A 16,646-nucleotide genomic window follows, 5' to 3' on the forward strand; every position below is an offset into this window, starting at 1 on the left:
ATACTTCATTCATAGTTGCTTTATATGTGATGAGTGCTGACTGCATACCTACGTACCCAGCCCTGTCTAATTTAGATAGCGACAATCAAACAGCCATGATTTGCTGAGCACAGCGGGTACGTGCAGACCTTGCAGATTTCCGGTTCGCACTTCTTCTGCACATAAGGTATAAAAGTAGATTGGCTTTGAAAGATAAGCCATTCACGCCATTGCAGCGATATTGACGGCTTATCTTGGTGGGGAACAAGGGGCCTATTGTAACTTGGCACAAATCATTCCATCTTACATTATTAACCACCTGCCCCAACACTGGGAAGCAACCTGCTGGCTTCAACCTTTGGATTCTGAAGCTGTTTGGGATGGAGATTCTACGACTCAATAGTTTGAGTACACGATCAAGGAACAATCCGCCTTGACATATTGCAAAACAATTAAGATATGGTGATAGAAAATTCTATTATTTTACTGAAATGGAAAAAGAAACTATAACTGAAGATAGGAAATTGGCTAAATGCTAAGAGTTAGAAGAAGAAGAAGTAGAAAATGTTTCGATATTCGTCTCGACAATATTGAGGAGAACTAGTTTTATGATGATGTCTATATCTAACAAAGCTCTACAAGGAAGCGTGGCGGCTAAATCTCCGTCTTTTCCTTCGCAATTCAAAGCAAACCAGGTTCATTTCATTGGTCAAGGCCTATATAGTAACTGTAACTTTAAAACCCATCCGTGAGTTCCCAAACCAACTCTTGGATTTTCTCACTAATGAGCCTAGCCTCTCGTCTCCCCCCTCGAGAAGCAATCCAAAAGCAAGCAATTCCGGTTGTTCGACCCCTTGGGTCAGGAACTTCTTGTCCATTGTGAAGAAATCCCATGGACTGTTTGACGTGGCCGCTTAAGTGTGGCTCACGCTCTAATATGGCTGAACAAACATCCCCAGACTGATAGACTCCACCTTTCTGTGCTGCTATAAACAAGACTTGCATGTCGTATTGAGCGCCGCCAACGAAAGGGACCGCCAGGGCCCGCAACCTCTCATGGTCTTCAAGAGCAGTGAGAAGCGCTATGCTGCGATAGGACACTCCGTATGTTCGAGCAATGGCTGTATGTGTACGCATTCCTGGTGGTCGCGGATTAACCTCGAGTATGAACACTGTAGGAGTTTTATTCTTGCTCTTTGCGATCTCCGGTCTCACTGAAAGGTCTAGGACATTATCGTTTCCCGTGGTAAAATCAAACGTGGAATTATGAACTCGGGCTTCCACGTGGAAAATACCCGTTTTGAAACCCATGGCTAATACAGTAGCATGTGACCTGAGTCGAAGAGCATCAATCTCACTCTCTGGCAAAGCAGAAGGCATGGCATTCAAGGTTTCAACAAATCCTTGTCCATCGCTATCACCGGAGCTTGGGAAGTCATCGTTAACTTCAAAGAAAACAATCTCTCCATCGACCAGAACCAGATTAGCGTCAACTTCTGGGCCATCCACATATGGTTCAACCAAAACTAAGCCATGGGTGTCCCGACCGTACTTTTCTGAGAAGGGAGGTTGCCACAATCGAAGCACTGCGTCTCTCAGTTCGTCCTCACATGTTACTTTACAAACCCCCTCTGAAGCCCACCCATTCGCTGGTTTTACAATGAGTGGGAGGGATAGCGGGGCAACAGTTCTATAGCGAGCTATAACGTCTTCAAGATCTGAAATATTTTGTATTCGGTAACAGAAGAGACTTTGGTTGAATTGGCGGGTTTGATACTTATCACGTGCCATAGACACAGATTTTGGGGATGAGGTAGAAAATCCTAGCAAAGTAGCTGCCTCTGCAACTATAGTTAGAAGAGGTTCGTACATGCCAATAATTCCATCGATTTGTTTTGGATAGGCAGAGACTGCCGAAGCAATCCGCTGAGGCATGTCTTCGTCTAGGGCCATATCCATAGGAACGAAGTCCTCGCGCAAATGTGCCCACTCAGCACCTGCCAACCCGTGACACAGATCATCAAAAAATATGAGTACAATATTAAGCGATGCAGCCGCTATCGCAAGATCCTCAAGCTTCGAGAGACTGAGTCGGTGCGAAGGAGGACCGGGACGGATCACTGCAAGGCGCCGCTTTGGGGTCTGTTCTGCAGAATGCCATGCGAATGAAAACCGTCTCGTCAGCTCCTCATCCAGCTTTAATGCATTAGCCTCAGACCAAGCTCTGCTTGTACACGATGTGGCTATGGCCCCAATAGCATTTTTCGAGATTTCGGAAATACCGAGCGCATTATAGGCGTTGATATTAACACCCTCAAAATGTTGATCAAGTGACGTAAAATTCTGGATTTTGACAACGTCGTTGCAGTCGACTAGGCGCCTGTCTAGAAAGTCCGATTGGACAAGGTATCCACTGACCGTTGGCAACAACAGTCGGATAACGCAATCGCTACCTTCAAGATGCTTATTGAGGTATTTTGATGCCACAGAAGAGCCATAAATCTGCCCATTTTGAAAGCCGTGCAGCTCTTGATCATCTTGCGTTCTAGTGAACACGTCTATGGCAATAAGCGAGGTTTCTTTCGGAAGGAGGTGAGCCCGCCATGTCACGTCCATTGTAATGTCGCTCTCTGTTCCGTGAGTTCAGGATAAGCAATGTAGACGCAAAGAACAATTCGATAGTTTTAAAAATTGATTGCGACCTAAACTGAATATAGTAAAATATGAGAGTTGTAGGAAATTCGACACTACGAACTAGCAGATCAGAACTGAAAGTTTGCAAGGTTCAAAGTATTTTGAAACTTTGAATGCAGCTCAGAAATCTGGGTGGATTCAAAGTTCCAAACGTGAGAAAATAGATCCAGGAATCAATAACTTTTATCATTGATTGCAATTTGGAATACTGCAATCGATCTGTAGGTCGTAGCAGATTTCTTCATAAGCATGCCATCCATCTAGACCTTAATTCTCAAGCCCTCATGCTAAGTATCATACGCTAGTTAGCCCATGTTGGCTCGATTACAAATGGGGCTTGTCGAGATGTTTCGTTCAGGGGTGCATACAATAAGCACTAGCCCTACTAGGAAATGATAAACCATTGCATTCAACCATGTGCAGACCTTTCTCGCCCCCCTCAATTGCTTAATTGTGTTCATGTTCAAAAAACCTTTCGTCATGAGCGGAGGCAGTCCAGTTAGATTGCCGCTCTTTTCGGAACGCGGGACAAGCGGGTCTGAGTCGATCAAATAGAGCCGGAACCCGGGGCCCGAGTGATAAAACGATACGCCATATTGCTAAAGGATTTCCTACCTTGACTTCAAATCCATAGAAGGAAAGTAGCATGTACTGTAGCATATCAGTGAAGTCATCGCAAGGTAGTTTAATCCTATTGCAGTTTTTCTCGGCCATAGTCATCACATACCCCAGTTGCTGATCTCGACGCCAAAAGACTTCGTCAAGCAATCTCTGTTTTGTTGATATCATGATGGTCCATTTTGAAGCAATTATACGCGCAACATGTTATGTCAGCGAAGTCAAGAGGTGTAGCTTTTTTTTTCTTCAGATATGCCGTGATACAGTATCACTAGTTTCAATTCACGGGTTGAATTTCAAAAGGACTAGGGTTATTATGATAACAAGAAAATTGCATCAATACCACTGCCATATTCTCACACCCATCTGAAATAGTATAAGAAGACTGTGAACTTCTTTTGTAAATCTAATAGTTTCTATTGATCCAAGCAACAACATCACTCCTACTACAAATCATGGGAAACTTACTACTTTTCGTTATTCCTCTGGCTCTAGCTATAGCCGTTCTTCAACTTATTCAATTGATAAAATCCCACAGAAAATATGATTCAGATCAACTACCACCTGGACCTCCAGGTCGTGATCATGCAAATTTCTTAGACAATGATCGTTGGAACATGTTTAAGGCATGGAACGAACAATATGGTTGGCATTCTTTCTTTTCAAGACTTGAAAGTTACCTAGTTGACAACAGTTTTCAGGCAATGTAGCCACTTTCTATACTGGTAAACAGCTCAACATCGGTATGTTATATATAGCAATTGGAGAAAAGTGGTTGCCGTTATGCTAACGTTCCCAGTACTCGGGACCATGGAGGCTGCTGTAGATATTCTCGAGAAAGCCGGCGAAACATTCTCAAGTCGTCCACACTTTATCATGGGGTAAGTTTCCTACTGGACGGGAGAGTATGTGAAATGGGATGCTAACCAAGATTAGTGAATTTCTGTTCTCAAGACTGCGTGGCTTCTCAATGACCTACGGGCCCAAATGGCGAAATTGGCGAACAGTCTGACTCCCCTTTCCAAGACTGTTGCTAATCAGTACTTAACTAACATTTTTATCTAAGCTACAAAACTCACACTTCAGTCCCCAGGTAGCACCTAAAGTTAAGCCTATGCAAATCAATGAATCCGCAATTTTAATGCACGATTACTTGACAAATGATGACCCCTCCAAGCAACACAAAATACTCAGAAGGTACGTTTGAACTTTTTACAACATGTACATGAAAATAACTCGACTTTCATAGGTACACAGCATCTTTGATGTTTTACATGGGATATGGGCGTCGCGTTACATCTCTTGACGACCCTCTTTGCGTAGCACATGATCAGGAAGAAGAATGTAAGTAGAAACCCCTTCATGTCTTTAAGACCCTTTCTAATTCTCTTTATAGACATTGAAAGGTAAGTTACACCCGCTCCATTTTGCACAAGAGTGCGTTGATTAAGTACTCACACTTTTTCCAGTACAAAGTAAGTGTCTATGTCAGAAAGATTAACCATATACTTTATGCTAACTCGTCTTAAGAGTACCAGGTCGATTTCCCCTTGAAAGTGTAAGTGAACTTCTCAGCATGTAAGATCAACACAAGATTAACTGAAATTTTCATCAGTGGCCCATGTTGCTATGGCTTCCTGTAAGTTAGCTATACTTTCCGATGTAGAATTTATCACTAATATTTTCGAAAGCGTCCTTTACAATGGTTCCGACATGAGCCTGAGAAGCACCGAGATACCAATACAAAGTTATACACAACAGCTATGAACGAGGTCAAAAGAAAGATGGAAGATGGCACCGCTGTTCCATGTACATCCACTTACGGTCTTACAAAACAAAAGGAGTTAGATATGCATGATGATGTCGAATTGGCATATGCTCTTTCTGCTCCATGGGCTGCAGGTATTGGAACGGTAAGTTCAACTCGCTCCTTCATAGGACAACATACTAAACTTGACATAGACTACTACCGCATTCGAAATAGCAATTCGTACGTTCTCCCTAACAAATCAGCATGGAACAGTCTAATAATATCTCATTTAGTGGCTATGTTACATTATCCAGAATGTCTCCGGGAGGCAAAAGCCGAAATAGATGCAGTTGTTGGAAAGGATCGCATGCCAACATTTGAAGACCAGCAATCACTACCCTACTTGGGAGCTTTTATTAAGGAGACATTGAGGTACATACTTGGAGTCTCATGTGCGAGTTTAGTTACTAACGCCGTTATTTTAGATGGAGACTCGTAACACCAACGGGTATTGCTCACTCTTCAACCCAGGACTACATTTATAAGGGCATGTTAATTCCGAAAGACGCCTCTGTTTATGCCAACGCCGCGTAAGTTCTCATACATGACAAAAAAGACAGTCCATTGGCTGATATACTTTGCATCAGCGAAATCATGAAAGACCCAGCCGTTTTCCCCGAAGGCGAGAAGTTCAGACCCGAAAGATTCTTGGAGACGAATGACCCCAGGCTCCTCAACTATCGTTTTGGTTGTTTTGGTTTCGGTCGAAGAATGTGTCCCGGTATGCACGTCGCACTTCAATCGATGTATATCGTTATTGCGCGGTAAGTACACCCTCTTATCTTCTTATCAATCTATAAATCTCACAATCTTTATCCAATCCCCTCGAAACTAACACATCAATTCAGGTTGATCTGGGCATACGATGTTCTTCCAGTTACTATTAACGGCAAACCATATATACCAGACGAGAACGACTTCACTTGTGGGCTAGTCAGCTATCCAGCTAATTTGAAATTTCAACTCGTGCCTCGCAGCGAGAAACATAGAGAGATTATCATTGCTGACGCAGAACATGCCAATGCTGATATGGCACACTTGGAAGGTTCAAGCGCATCGTACAATATCTGAACCCACCACTTGGCCAGAACAGTGCTTGGAAAGATTGGAGATTTACCCATGGCAACTCTTTGAAGTTTGGAAGCTTTCAAAGACCAAGTTCCATATCAAGCCGTTAGGAATTCTTGGGAAATGTGGGAGACCGGGATGAAAATTTCTATCTATCGCTGTCTCCTCCATTGATGTAGGGATTTAGGAACTATTTTTCGATAAATACCAGTTGTTAGTTTGTTTTTTAAGCTACTACAGTATCCAGCGACTTCTATAAGTCTATTGTCTTCAAGTCATTAGAGTTTTAGAAATTTTAGGCACTAGAAAGCCAACGGAGATTTCTTCCTACTTCTTAACTATTGTAAATTTCGATGAAGTGGTTTTTCACAATTCTTAATGCATGTGGTGTTGCAAGAGGAATCTTTTGGTTTACACAAGAAAGGGAAATAAGTCAACAAAGTCCTGTATAGAAACAAGAACACCAGCAAAATGCTAATTCCGCCACCTTTTGACCACAGATTGACTCGAAGTTCTATTACCAAACACTTGTGGTGAATTTAACCCGTAAGATGGAGAATTCGGTTGATTCATGGAAAATGCTTTGGTATTATAGTCTCGTGAATCAAAACTTGTGGAACGCAGAGCAAGCTCCGGCCTGTCTGTAACTTGTATTATCTTGCTCGCCTTTTTTCTTGTTGAGGGATTATCTACGAGGTCTATGGTAAATGGAGTTCTCATTGCTGTTATATGTGTGAAGTGATAGACATGAAATATTGAATATACTGCTAAGTTTTTCTATGAATACTCCAATCTTCGACACCTTGGATTGTCTATTGTGTCTAGTGTAGCGTATACACCCCATGATAAAATTCATATATATCGAACTAGATCATCTTCAAGATTCTCCTTCCATTTTCACTTCATGACCACTACCTTCATAAACCAGCCAGCTCGCCCCAAAAGCAACGCAAGCCTCGATCATCAAAATCCACCACGCCATCCCTACCATTCCTTTCTTCAAACCTTGTCCATACACCGCACTAAAGATAAGCGGGCCTAATGTTCTCGATCCAGCACTCACACTTTGCGCAATACCATGAATGGTGCTAAGAACACTGGGGTGTGGTGTACAATTATTGATAAGGATGAGCGAGCTGGGAAGTGCAAAGGTACGACCTATGACTATAACGAATAGCAGACTGCAAATTACTATCCAAATCAATGGTCCGTCTGCTGCGTGTGGCGATTCTGATTTTGTGGGAAGCAGTGCTAAGAATGGGGCAAGGGCGTACGCGAGCGGAAATAGTACCAGAGAGTAGCGGTATGCGTACAGTACACCCAAACGGTGAGTTACCCAGGAGTAGATACCAAATTGCAACATCAGACCCATTGCGCCAATGATGCCGATTGCAGTTCCAATAGTAGCTGGAGGAAGACCCAAGCCTCCTGTAAAGAATAGAGGGGGATGTGGTGTATAACGTGGTTCTGAGTTGGCAGGATCAAAGCGAGGCGTAGACAGAAACAAGAACCAAAGGGTTTGGAAAGCACTTGTGTGGCCTTGTATAAGTCCATGAGCAACCATGGTAGCTATAACATTGCGACGAAGTAGGTGTCTGAGAGGCAACTTTGCACGTGGCTTGTATGAGCTTTTGGGTTCTGTGTTGTGTCCGGAAGGTCTTGTCATTTCAACATCATTCATGTTTTCTTCCACTCCCAAGAGAGCGTATTTAGCTTGCCGCGATTTGCAGCAAACAGTGCGAGCCACAAGACGACCAAGCTTGATGCCTGGATCAGAGAGATGCTGACGATCGATATGTGTCTGGAGAGCGTGTCAGTGGAATCAAGCAAGGCCTGTGAGCTTTCAAATACCTCTTCAAGACCTAGAATTACAAGGAACAGCGAAAGCAATAACAGGGAAGCATTGAATAAATTTGGTAACGCGTATGGATATTTCATCATCCATCTCACGCCCTCTTTGCCACCAAGCTTGCTTCCAGCTCCAAACGCACCGGGAAAAGTATGAACTGGATCCTGCAGCCAACCTCCAATCAAAGGGCCGAAGAGAATACCAACATTGAACATAATTGGCATTAACAAGAATGCTTTTGTTTGGTACTTTTTTTCGCGGATAATTTCAGAAGTCATTGTTCGCATGATACTAACATTGCCGTTCAAAGCCCCTCCAACACAACGAAAAAACAACGCGGGCGCAAAAGATCGAGAAAATCCAACGCCAATGGTGGATGTAAAAGTGCCTAACAAACCAATAATGAGCACATTCTTTCTGCCCACCGAAGCCTTATCAGCAACGCGGCCCCATACCATAGCTGTGAGACACTGAGCGGCTGTGAAACCCCCAGCGAGGTAACCTGCCTGTGAAGAAATAGTCGAGTCAGAAAGTGATGGGTCAAAAAAGCGCAGCATAAAGAACATGTATGAGTTAATGCTGGATTGAACTATAGGCTCGGCCATACGCGCGAGGGCTAGAATAAAAAGCTGATCCTTTCTGGGCAGGGAAAACCATGACGCGGGCTTTTCCTTCTCATTTTTAAGAGGCTCCTCTGCTGTCTCATTTGAGGTACCCCCTCCTTCACGGATATGGGTAGTACCAGACTCAATGAGCTCGGCTTGCTCATTGTCACTGTCACTTATAGAGGTGCCAGAGTTATTATCCGAGGAGAATGGAGATGAATGCCCATCTTTAAATATTTCGTCTTCGTAGTTTGTATCTGCGGGAAATGCATTGACTGCAGAATCGCCGATATACCGAGTCTTGTCGTCGCCTGGCATTGGTAACACTATTTACTGAGGCACTGAAAAGACGTGAAGTAGTTTTAGCAGCTGAAGGATTTGGGTTAATACGTTGAGCCAGTAGAAACGAAGGGCTGACTTCTGACCTACAGGATACAATGAAACCGCACGAGCATAAAAATGACATCCACTTTCTGACGTTCTCATGAAGATGATGTAGACAAACGAAACACTGATTTGTATGCCAAGTTCGACACATGTAGATAGACGAAGAATAGAACAAGGACCTTTTTGCCTCGTAGCCACTAGTAAGCAAGGGGAAGAGGGATGACCCGGATAAACTTCAAGGATGTGCAGTGACTGGGATCTACTGGAATAAACGGCTGATGCTACCCCAAAGCAATTTTGCCACTCGGATTGATCGTGGGTCTATGTAAAACCCTGGAAATAACAAAATAACGAATCCGAGTATGCAGATTACGACTTTATCTCAAGGATAGGATCAGCAAAAAAGCTTGATTATCACAGATATGCAATGCGCTAGCGATACATTAGACTTAGCGTTGATATTTCGGCCTTCGGCCAACATGAGCTTATCTCTGGACCCTTGTACTACCTTGGTGGGTCCGCATTGAACGTAGCAGTAGGCATGAAGGAAGTTCTCATCCACATAGGAGTGAAGGTAGACTGTCGCGATATTAAACTCGGGGGAAGCGGGGTTCCTTAATGAGGCTTCATTCCATGCATAGCAGGTATTACGTATTGTATGAAGTTTCCACCAATTATGAAAATCTCTCCATTACAACTGCTAATTTCAACTTGTACACTGTAAAGAGCCAAAGTGATCCCTAGTTGGGCCACTATTTTCGGCTTCCGCACTGGATATGCATCTTGTGTCTATGAACATTCTCGTTATTCAAGGATAGTAATGCTCTCCGATATATAGAGATGGTAAGTCTACATGAGAAATTAAACTTCCCCAAGATTCCCGTTCATATAGGGCGCTATGGATGTGTTATTTTATGGTGAACAACAACTACTTGCACGATACGTGATCGTGATAGTAGTCATCGCCCTGGTTTTTCTATGGCCAAAATTGAAAAGATCGAGAAATATTCAGAACCTGAAGCGCCAACACAACTGCGCAGAACCGAATAAGTATCCTCATCAGGATGTCCTAGGCACTGATCTAGCCCGTCTACGAGCTCAAGCAGTCCAAGAAGGCCACCTTTTCAGATTATATAAGTCGCAATTTGACACTTACGGGAAGACTTTCTCGGAAGTTTGGCGTGGTACGATGCTTTTCAATACTTGTGATCCGACGAACGTTCAACATGTGGCAGCACTAGCTGCGGAAGACTTTGGAAAGGATGCAGACAGAGAAATAGCCCAATGGCCACTCTTGGGACCTAGTATCTTCTCAGATGGACCTGCCTGGAGTCTATCGAGGGATTTAGCGAAACCTATTTTTGCAAGGGCAGAACTATCAGATCTCGACTTTTTTGCTTCTTGTGTGGAAAACTTTTTTGAGTTGATTCCGGAAAAGGGACAGACATTTGATATTCAACCATTGCTGCATAGATTAGTATGTGCTCGCAGAAATAGTGTGTAATTAGGCGCTGACATTTTCGTGGCCTAGTTCCTAGATACCTCCATGGATTTTATCTTTGGGCGCTCTTTAAATGGACTGCAAGGCTCACCTGAGAGCATTGAGTTCACTGAAGCGTTCACTGCGGGGTTGAAAGGGGTCAGTGCTAGGCGTGATGCACCATGGTTCCAGTTCCACTACCAACGACTTGTTGAGGATCCGAATTGGAAGAAGGCATACAAGACAGTCCATCGATTTGTAGATGAACAAGTAAAGTTGGCTCTTCAAGACACTGCGAAAAATGATCCCGATAAGCCACCTTCAGAGAGAAAACGCTATGTCCTATTGCACGAAATGGCTAAGCAGATCCGGGATCCCATTGCGCTTCGATATCACGTATTAGGTTTCTTTGCACCGGCACGGGATGTGACGTCTAGGCTAGTAGCAAATGCCCTTTTCCAGCTTGCTCGCCATCCGAATGAATGGAAAAAGCTTCGCCGCATTTCGCTTGAGCTAGGCGATGCTTCGCTGTCATTTGAAAAGCTAAAACAATTGGCAGACTTCAGGTACGTGTTACAAGAGACCATCAGGACTGTTGGTCCGGCAGCTAGGATATGGCGAGCTGCCGTGCGCGACACTATCTTACCAAGAGGAGGCGGCGAGGATCAAACGCAACCGGTGTTTGTTCCCAAAGGATCACCAGTAGTGCTTGGCACGTGGTGCATGAACCACGACAGTGATATTTGGGGTGCTGATGTGGAGAATTTTCGGCCTGATCGATTTGTTGGGCGTAAGATGAACTGGGAATTCCTTCCATTCTATGGAGGGCCAAGAATATGCCCTGCCCAGCAACAAGCTATGACCCAGGCTGCTTATGTCCTGGTACGGCTGACGCAGAAATTTGAGGTTATTGAGAATCGAGATCCAGAATTGGAGTTCTTGCAATTGATCAAGATGGGCGTTGAGAGCATGAATGGTGCCAAGATTGCATTTGCATGAAATAGGCCAGAGTGAACGGCGAAACGAATCAAAATTGTAACACAAAGCCTTGAAAGCAAAGGTAGAATTATATAACGGATTGAACTGCAGACTGGTGCACCTGACCATAGATGTGAATTCATCTGGGTGATTACCCTGTGGTGGCAGAATCCATGGTCTACGAAGTGGACGTTTCGTTAGTATAATAAAATCCTCAATATTTTTATAATGTATTGAAAAAAGTGTTTTTAAAATATTGATTAGACGAACAATTTTTTTATAAACGATTAGAAAATTTTATTTCAAAGGGATTTATTAGACCATCGTTGTCTTTCGGTGAAATTCAGTCTTATGTGCAACTTGTCAACAGCTCGAGATTGTGAATGTGCCGGACTTACATAATCAGCACGGCGTTGGCAGAAAAAGGCGGTATAAGACCAAGCAAACTTCAACCTCATAGATCTAGTTAGTCATTGTGATCATCGCGTACTACCAGATACCAAAAGTCCGACACACCAATGGACGTGATACTACAGCAGCTATATATATGTAGCACGGAGTCATTCTGATCTTCATGTCACGAGCATTTAGGATTGTCTTTTGTGCTCAGGAATGCCGTGATCAAATTGAACCTATCCCGGTATACATAGGATGATGGCAAGAGGGAATCTATTAAGTACATCGGACCATTGATGCCACGATTTTCAGGGCTACCTATATATCTCATGAATTAGCTTCCTAAAACCTTGTCCAATGATCTGAACAACGTTCCTAAATCAGCCAACGGACTGCCGCTACCCCTCTATGCGCTATGATTGCTACCCATAATCGATTACGCTTTACTCTCTTTCTTCTTCCCCGCTCAATTCACACTTCGTTTAGTCCCAAGCCATGGTTGAGGTCTTCCGGCTACTAGAGCCGCAATCGCGATGCCAAGTTCCGGAACTTCTAACAGGAGAGTAGACTGATTGCTCTACATGATCTCCTACCAAGTTTCTCATTACAATCACCCCCAACTTTTTTAGTCTTAGTACAAGTATTTATATACTAGGAACATCAAAGCAGAGCACAGGGTTGAAACTGGTTGCTAGACCTATGAGATTTTGTTGGATTTAAGACCTGAAGTTGCCCCTCTACAACTTCAATTTCCTATCTCCTTACACTTGACAGCAGAAAGGATTCATGTAATGGAACATCAAAGCTAAAGTTAAAATCACAGGATGATCAGTGTTCCATTGTTCCTTGTTGTTTGGGATTCAAAATTTAAAGGCCAATATTGGCTAGCCATCCCCGTCTATGGTCGTCTAGCCGACCTTCCATCAGGTATAACTCGAACACACCATCTTTGCTGGCCTTATCTCAGCAGTAACTTCTTAACAACAATCTGAGTCTACCTGGGGGCCAAATTCCTACTGATCTTCTGCAAACTTCTGAACCTCTGAAACTTTGGACATCACTCCTGCAAGAGTACCAACTTACCATTTGTCAGAACTGACACATAATTAAGGTACATAACGTCTACTCTCTGAATCTTTGTTAGTCTTGATAAATCTCAACTAACTTTCTTTTGTTCAACTTAGCCAGCGCCACCGTCCAAATTTCCAAACAGCAGCACTCGAGACTCCCGATAGCTACCATCATCAACAAGTTTCCTTCGGTCCTTATCACTTTACTGTGATGTCTTTCCTTCGCACTTGACAATGACTCTGGAGACTTTCCCAGAGCCCTTGCTGGATTACGGTCCTTGGGGAAATATTTTCCACTGCGAATTGGCATGATGCTATGGATTTTGCCCAGTATTTTGGTCAATACTAGTCCAAGTCTGACGAAGTACTTGGAACGCTTCCCTGAAAAGGTGCTGGGCTTACTGTTGTTTAGTTTAATCAGACCGAGTTTATATCTAACCTCTCGTCCTACCTTCACGTAAGGTGTTGTCAAATTTTCATTTCCAAATCTGCCACGACTTCGGGGAGGTATGGAAGCATTTGCTGCAGATTTATGCGATCGCTGTTTTGCAATCATCACAGCATGATCATAGGAAAAGAGATTGTATATTTGAAATCAATTATATATTGGTTTTATAGGTCTTCAGCTAATAGCATTGCTAGCTCATTGACCAAAACAGTCTTAGAGAAAATGCAAAAACCGATCGCATCCAACGCACCAATTTCAAAAAATTCTACCACCACATATGGCGACACAAGTCATTATTAATTAAAGGAACAAAGCAAAACCCTAGCCATTGTATTTTGGAAAATCACAAATATGTCGAATAAATCTCAAATCTGCAAGATGTCAGTGAAGACACGGAACATGTGGTAAGAGGATGTACCATGTACCTTGGAGAAGAACGGAAAAGTCTCAAGATACTTCACCAGAAGTTTCGGTAATTGAAAGAAGCAAGAATCCTATCAGGAAAGTTCGGTTCTTGCCTCATCATTAGATTCATCTTTGCCAACGACTCAAGGATGCCAGCTTGATGAGTTAAGTTGGTAACGTCATTGAATAGTATGCCAATGGCCTGTGCACCGATGAAAAGGTTACCGCCATACATGACCATTATGGTCATCTCAGTGCGTGGTGATCGGTCAGGTCTAGCGTAACGGATGTCTGCGAATAAAAACTGGATATGGAGAGTGTCAGGAAGTGTTAGATCGACCTGCTCAGTCTCAACTGCCACAGTGTCAAGTGAAGGTAGGTTGCGAATAACTTGAGCAACGGATTGAAAGTTGTCGTGAAATTCTTGCACGGGGAGGCAAACATGACGAACTCCGGAGAGCTCTCCAGGATTCAAAAGAGCTCCAACAAAATCCAACGGAGGAGTTTGAAAGTCGAGAAGAGACACGAAATCGATGGTATCGATGTCGGGATTGACCATAACTCCCTTCTTTGCGCCATGATACCTGGATGAATTAAGGTGGAACATTGGTTTATAAATGCCAACCATGGCAGATAAGGCACCTTTACATGTGTACAAAACTCTTGGGCGCTTAGCTCCGATAACTGTATACTGGTCATCATTAGGGTGTGTGCTAACATCGACATTTTCCTCGATGATTGTGATAAAGCGGGAACATTCCAGCGATGCCATAATCCAAATTTTGTTTTGCAATTCGGTAGCAAGTTCAGTGAAGAACGAAAAGGTTGTAGCGACTGGCTTGGGAGCTTGAACTACCGCGATATTCTCGCCAAATGGCTTATATCTAACGGACTTCACTTCAAGGTTGAGCCAATTGAGACGCATCATTGGTTTTCTACCGACGAGCTTTCTTGTAAGCGCAAGATCAAGCCACGCGGCCTTTTCAAAGTCTGCAATGGTTGCGAGTGGCATGTTGGCAAACCATCTGATGTTGTCGCTACTCAACAAGTTAGCGTAATCTATCAAACATGGAGCCTAGATCGGCACCGCTTTGAATTGAAAGCACTTACTGAATATAACACATGATGTTTCTGGATGGTGAGATACGGAGAAAGAGGATGCTTGTTATATCTTCGGTGTCGATAGAAACGACACTGAAACTTGGTATTGAGAGTCGACTATGCTGAGTTCCAAGGGCCGATAGGAACGACCGAGGGGCTTCAGATTTGATGTACTGCTACCGTGTAAGTAATCGCCCAGTATGAAGATTCTCGCTGAGGAGTATAGAAATTACTTACGGGTCAAAAATCAGAAGATATTTGTAAGTTTGCTTCTGGTGCCAAGGAAGGGACGCAGAGACGAAGACCGCCCAAAATCTGTTTTAATGTAAGCAAATATTCGATTTTGAGAGGCTTTCAAGAAAGTGAAAGCAACAGAAAGTACTTACCGATCGTAGATCGAGAAAACTTGTTAGGTTGGTCCTAGTGACAAAGGATAGCCGCAGAAGCTTGTTGTCGGCGAAATACAAACACTGAAGCAGTCTTCAAGATCGATAAAGGACAACAGAGGAAGTACAAAGTATTGGTTTCAAACTGTTATGGTATAAGCAGGTGTTCAATCTTTCAAGAACTAGTCATTATGAAAGAGGAAAAAAGAAGCACTTACAAGTCAAATGTATTAAAGAAAACAGGTAAGTCGAAATTAAAGAGCTACTCTAAGAGTTAGCGATGAGACCTTTAACCTTGGTACGCTGTACATGAATGTTGAATGAGAAATATAGGACTCGGATGAAAAAGGACAAGTAGGAGAGATATGTGCTTCAAACTGAAGAAAGACGAAGGGGAGAAATACGACTAGCAAGATACCATATAGGGAAAATGCAGGAGAGAATCAGAAAGATTGTGCGATATCGGAGAATAAGAAAGTTGAGGAAATTGGGAGTGGTGCAGAATGTGGAAGAAAGTAAACCTCATATCAGTTCAAAGGTCTGACTTACTCGATGGTAAATACACGATCTTGATCAACAAGAATGGCGTATGAGAAAATCCTGTTGGGACGCAAGTTAGCATTGGTGGTCTTGAGGTTGGTAGAGCAGGTTCTTCGCTGGAATGGCAGGATGGAAAGGTCGCGCGGTATTGACCATGAAAATGATGGAAATGCTGAGGATTACTTACTTTGGATGATTGACACTTGGAATTGTCTGTTGAAAAGGCCTGTGAAAAACGTAAGTTTTGATAGATCGGTGTTTGCTTTCTGTAGTGGAATGGGATATCGAGTGACTCTGATTTCAAGGGAAATCGAGAAGGATGCAACTGCATTCTTTTATATGATGGCATTGGAGTACCCACAATAGAATCAAAAGCAGATTGATTTCCTCGCAAAGCGATGAGTATTAAAAAAGAGTGTGATTGGTATTGTCGTTTCTGGAGGTTTATTGTGCAAGTTTTTCTCAAAAGTTGATATTGTGGTCGAAAGTGGTTATTGTGCGAAAGAACAATAAGCTTGAAATATTATAACCAGGTTGCTAGACAGCAACAAGCCTCGACCACCACAAACTTAACCGAGCGAATAGCTTTTCGAGAAAGTCAGGGCTTTCAACGCCTTTTTCTTTTCTTGTAGCCTTGTCCTGCTTGTTATGCGGATATGGGAAGTGCCTCGATGTTATAATTTTTCTGGTAGCGGCAAAGAATGGTGCAGACTGGGAATATGATTGAACCAAAGATTAGTGAAATGCGCTTCATAATCTTCAACTATATCTTACCACACCAACCAATTTCTTCTCCAATTCACTTATTCTCTTCGACTTCTGAGCCCAAATA

General features: G+C 43.1%; 5 protein-coding genes across 5 annotated transcripts; 2 read left to right on the forward strand and 3 right to left on the reverse strand.

Moving 5' to 3' along the window:
- Window positions 1-439: 439 nt before the first annotated feature.
- On the reverse strand, window positions 440-2,927 carry BCIN_03g06670 (hypothetical protein). Its single transcript, XM_001555420.2, has one exon. It carries the CDS (start codon window positions 2,593-2,595, stop codon window positions 715-717), a length of 1,881 nt encoding a protein of 626 aa, XP_001555470.2. The 5' UTR covers window positions 2,596-2,927; the 3' UTR covers window positions 440-714.
- Window positions 2,928-3,565: 638 nt separating this feature from the next.
- BCIN_03g06680 (hypothetical protein) lies at window positions 3,566-6,482 on the forward strand. The gene is made up of 16 exons (XM_024692087.1): window positions 3,566-3,936; window positions 3,993-4,034; window positions 4,091-4,172; window positions 4,228-4,297; window positions 4,358-4,488; window positions 4,541-4,635; window positions 4,688-4,697; window positions 4,761-4,766; window positions 4,822-4,849; window positions 4,907-4,930; window positions 4,983-5,204; window positions 5,254-5,281; window positions 5,335-5,473; window positions 5,527-5,631; window positions 5,689-5,865; window positions 5,950-6,482. Exons 1-16 carry the CDS (start codon window positions 3,747-3,749, stop codon window positions 6,170-6,172), a joined length of 1,572 nt encoding a protein of 523 aa, XP_024547861.1. The 5' UTR covers window positions 3,566-3,746; the 3' UTR covers window positions 6,173-6,482.
- A 417-nt stretch (window positions 6,483-6,899) lies between these two features.
- Window positions 6,900-9,107, reverse strand: BCIN_03g06690 (hypothetical protein). Its single transcript, XM_024692088.1, has 3 exons — window positions 9,053-9,107; window positions 8,021-8,992; window positions 6,900-7,970 (listed from the first exon to the last, which is right to left on the reverse strand). Exons 2-3 carry the CDS (start codon window positions 8,939-8,941, stop codon window positions 7,047-7,049), a joined length of 1,845 nt encoding a protein of 614 aa, XP_024547862.1. The 5' UTR covers window positions 8,942-8,992; window positions 9,053-9,107; the 3' UTR covers window positions 6,900-7,046.
- A 758-nt stretch (window positions 9,108-9,865) lies between these two features.
- BCIN_03g06700 (hypothetical protein) lies at window positions 9,866-11,758 on the forward strand. The gene is made up of 2 exons (XM_001555423.2): window positions 9,866-10,487; window positions 10,542-11,758. The coding sequence occupies exons 1-2, from the start codon at window positions 9,909-9,911 to the stop codon at window positions 11,487-11,489; spliced, it is 1,527 nt and encodes a 508-aa protein (XP_001555473.1). The 5' UTR covers window positions 9,866-9,908; the 3' UTR covers window positions 11,490-11,758.
- Window positions 11,759-13,839: 2,081 nt separating this feature from the next.
- On the reverse strand, window positions 13,840-16,211 carry BCIN_03g06710 (hypothetical protein; the record flags this gene model as incomplete). The annotated part of the gene is made up of 5 exons (XM_024692089.1): window positions 15,493-16,211; window positions 15,275-15,419; window positions 15,126-15,203; window positions 14,898-15,061; window positions 13,840-14,824 (listed from the first exon to the last, which is right to left on the reverse strand). The coding sequence occupies exons 4-5, from the start codon at window positions 14,909-14,911 to the stop codon at window positions 13,840-13,842; spliced, it is 999 nt and encodes a 332-aa protein (XP_024547863.1). The 5' UTR covers window positions 14,912-15,061; window positions 15,126-15,203; window positions 15,275-15,419; window positions 15,493-16,211.
- Between the last annotated feature and the right edge of the window lie 435 nt (window positions 16,212-16,646).

The sequence above is a fragment of the Botrytis cinerea genome, chromosome 3, assembly GCF_000143535.2.
Source record: "Botrytis cinerea B05.10 chromosome 3, complete sequence".
NCBI lineage: Eukaryota > Fungi > Ascomycota > Leotiomycetes > Helotiales > Sclerotiniaceae > Botrytis > Botrytis cinerea.

Coding starts and splice junctions, on each gene's coding strand:
- BCIN_03g06670 (XM_001555420.2), bottom strand. CDS start 2,595: ATGGACGTGACATGGCGGGCTCACCTCCTTCCGAAAGAAACCTCGCTT.
- BCIN_03g06680 (XM_024692087.1), top strand. CDS start 3,747: ATGGGAAACTTACTACTTTTCGTTATTCCTCTGGCTCTAGCTATAGCC. Junction 4,931..4,982: donor CCATGTTGCTATGGCTTCCT/GTAAGTTAGCTA, acceptor TATTTTCGAAAG/CGTCCTTTACAATGGTTCCG. Junction 5,474..5,526: donor TTTATTAAGGAGACATTGAG/GTACATACTTGG, acceptor CCGTTATTTTAG/ATGGAGACTCGTAACACCAA.
- BCIN_03g06690 (XM_024692088.1), bottom strand. CDS start 8,941: ATGCCAGGCGACGACAAGACTCGGTATATCGGCGATTCTGCAGTCAAT. Junction 7,971..8,020: donor TAATTCTAGGTCTTGAAGAG/GTATTTGAAAGC, acceptor CACGCTCTCCAG/ACACATATCGATCGTCAGCA.
- BCIN_03g06700 (XM_001555423.2), top strand. CDS start 9,909: ATGGATGTGTTATTTTATGGTGAACAACAACTACTTGCACGATACGTG. Junction 10,488..10,541: donor AACCATTGCTGCATAGATTA/GTATGTGCTCGC, acceptor TTCGTGGCCTAG/TTCCTAGATACCTCCATGGA.